Below are 2,636 nucleotides of genomic sequence, written 5' to 3' on the forward strand. Positions count from 1 at the left end.
CCACCCGGAGACAAGAAAAAACTCACCCCGCTGTGGAATTTCTTTGACAATTTGTGTTCCAAAAAGGAAGGTTGCCAAGGATCGTGGAACGCCACGAGAATGACACCGAAGTTCATGAAACACGAGAAAGGAGAGTCAGTGGACATTTTCTACGGACGGATACGTGATGTCCTCCACCACTGCGAGTACGATCCCGCGATACAAAAAGTCCTCGAGGCGGAAACCCTCAAATATGGCTTGACAAACACGAAAATTATAGAGAAAGTCTATGCACTGCAAAAAGATGCAGACGCCAGCCACACCGCCAGAGCTGAAGAAGAAGCTCAGACGCACATACGCGTAGTGGAAAAGATTAGGAGGGACCACAACCTGAGAGAGACTGAAAGCGCAGAGGAGCTCAGACGACAGAAGAAGCCCTTCAGCAAAAAGTCCAAGACTTCCAGTGATGGACGCACAAAAAATCAGTACGACTGCAAAAGATGCGGTCGCAAACACGGTCCCAAACAGTGCCCTGCCTACGGGAAAGAATGCAGTAAATGCAAAAAGAAGGGCCACTTCGCTGAGCAGTGCCATAGCAAGACAAACGCCGATCCTTCCAGAAAGCGATCTAGCCAGCAGAAACAAATACCCGGACCCAAAAAGAAGTTTCACGAAGCAACTGCAGACTCAGGAGGTAGCGCAGCAGACCTCTCAGGGTATGACACTGACGAGGTCACAGTGCAAGTTGACTCTGTAGAAGCAAAGGCTGAAGAAACCAAGTCTACCAAGACGCATTTCGGCAAGAAACAGCCCAAAAATGTCACCAAGGCCTATTTAGATGAAGACCAATCACCTTATGTATTGTATGCCACTGTTGAGCTTGAATTACCGGACGGGAGTACAAAGAAGCTCAAGGGCAAAGTCGACACTGGAGCTCAGGTGAACTTAATGAATTATATGACATTCCGAGAAATCTTTGGCCATGGTGCAGAGAGAATTCTGCACGAAAGTCAAGTGAAACTCACAGGCTATGGAGGAAAGCGCTTCAAGAACCACGGGAAATTCCGTATTGACCGTGTTCGCCACAATGATATCGTTGGCCGAAGCGTTGAATTATTTGTGTCCGACTATGGCAGTTACTTGTTCTCACTAAAATTCACCCGTGCAATGAAAATCATCAAGATTATGTGTGAGGAGGAGACGGACTGCAAGGACTGCCATGGCCCCTATGACGTGAGTGAGGTCAGAGACGGTACTGAGGAGAAAAGAGAAGTTACTCCAGCATCAGACCAAGACCCAGAAAAACCCAAGTACTCTCTCAAGGTGAGGGAGCCTATTGAAATCAGGGATACATGCCAAGTCCTTAAGGATGGCAGTGACGTGTTTGAAGGCGTTGGGAAGCTAAAGGGCTACCAATACCGGATCGAGATAGATAAAAAAGTCCAACCAGTGGTCAGCCGCAGATATACCGCCACCAATGCTGGAGCCTCTGAAGAAGAATTTAGACTGGATGGTGGGCAATGGTGTCATCAAGAAGCACGAAGAGGCAACACCATGGGTAAGCAATGTACTGTGCACACCCAAGCCCAATGGAGACATCCGGATATGCCTAAATCCAAAGCCACTCAGCTCAACAAGGCAGTGAAGAGGCCACACCATTATGCACAGACAATGGAAGATATATTACAGAGACTACACGGTTGCAAGTATTTCTTCGCCCTTGACCAATCGTCAGGCTATTGGAATATCGAAGTACATCCAGACAGCGTACACCTACTCACCTTCAACACGCCATTTGGACGATATGCATACAGAAGGCTTCCATTTGAGCTCGTGAGTAGCCAAGACGTATTCCAACGTGCCGTTGGTGAGACATTCAGTGACATCCCTGATGTCTATTGCATTGCAGATGATATACTAATTGCTGCAAGGACATGGGGGGAACTTGATTTGGCAGTAAACAGGATCATCCAACGATGTCGAGACTCAGGCTTCAGGCACAATCCAAAGAAAGCGAAGATCCTATTAGAGGAGATGAATTATTTCGGCCATACCCTGACGAAGGAGGGATTAAAACTAGACGCAAAGAAGATCCAAGGGTTAAAGCGGTTGGCTGTGCCAAGGAACAAGCAGGAGCTACAGTCACTGCTAGTAATGCTCAACTACCTGGGAAATTTTATACCGAGCCTGGCTGCCAAGACGCAGAACCTCCGGGCTCTGGTAAAGAAGAATGCAGAATTTGTGTGGGAAGAGACACACACCAAGATACTCGAAGCACTGAAGGCTGAGGTCAAAGACTTCACGATATTGCAGTACTTTGACCAACAGAAAGAAATCGTTATCGAGTGTGATGCCAGCCAAAAGGGCCTGGGTGCATGTTTACTCCAGGACAGCAAGCCAGTCAATTTCTCATCTAGAAGCTTGATTGATGCAGAAACGAGATAAACCTGGAACGCGAGATGCTGGCTGTCGCCTTGGCAGTAAATCATTGCTGGCAGTACGTGTATGGACGAAGATTCAAGATAGTCAGTGACCACAGTCCATTACAACAGATCATTAAGAAAGGCATAAGAGGCACGACCACCCGGCTGCAACGACTTTTGCTGCGATGTTAAGGCTACGATTTCACAATCGAATACAAAAAGGGTGTTATGATG

The 2,636-nt window shown here is 47.4% G+C and overlaps 1 protein-coding gene across 1 annotated transcript in view; it reads left to right on the forward strand.

Annotated features, from left to right (window-relative positions):
* Nucleotides 1-2,424, forward strand: part of LOC140927015 (uncharacterized) — a 2,466-nt gene extending 42 nt beyond the window's left edge. The window contains exon 1 of the mRNA XM_073376681.1: nucleotides 1-2,424. This exon is cut by the window's left edge and continues 42 nt beyond it. Within this exon, the coding sequence (XP_073232782.1) occupies nucleotides 1-2,424 (2,424 nt within the window).
* Nucleotides 2,425-2,636: the final 212 nt, after the last annotated feature.

This window comes from Porites lutea, chromosome 1, assembly GCF_958299795.1.
Source record: "Porites lutea chromosome 1, jaPorLute2.1, whole genome shotgun sequence".
NCBI classification, from domain to species: Eukaryota; Metazoa; Cnidaria; class Anthozoa; order Scleractinia; family Poritidae; genus Porites; species Porites lutea.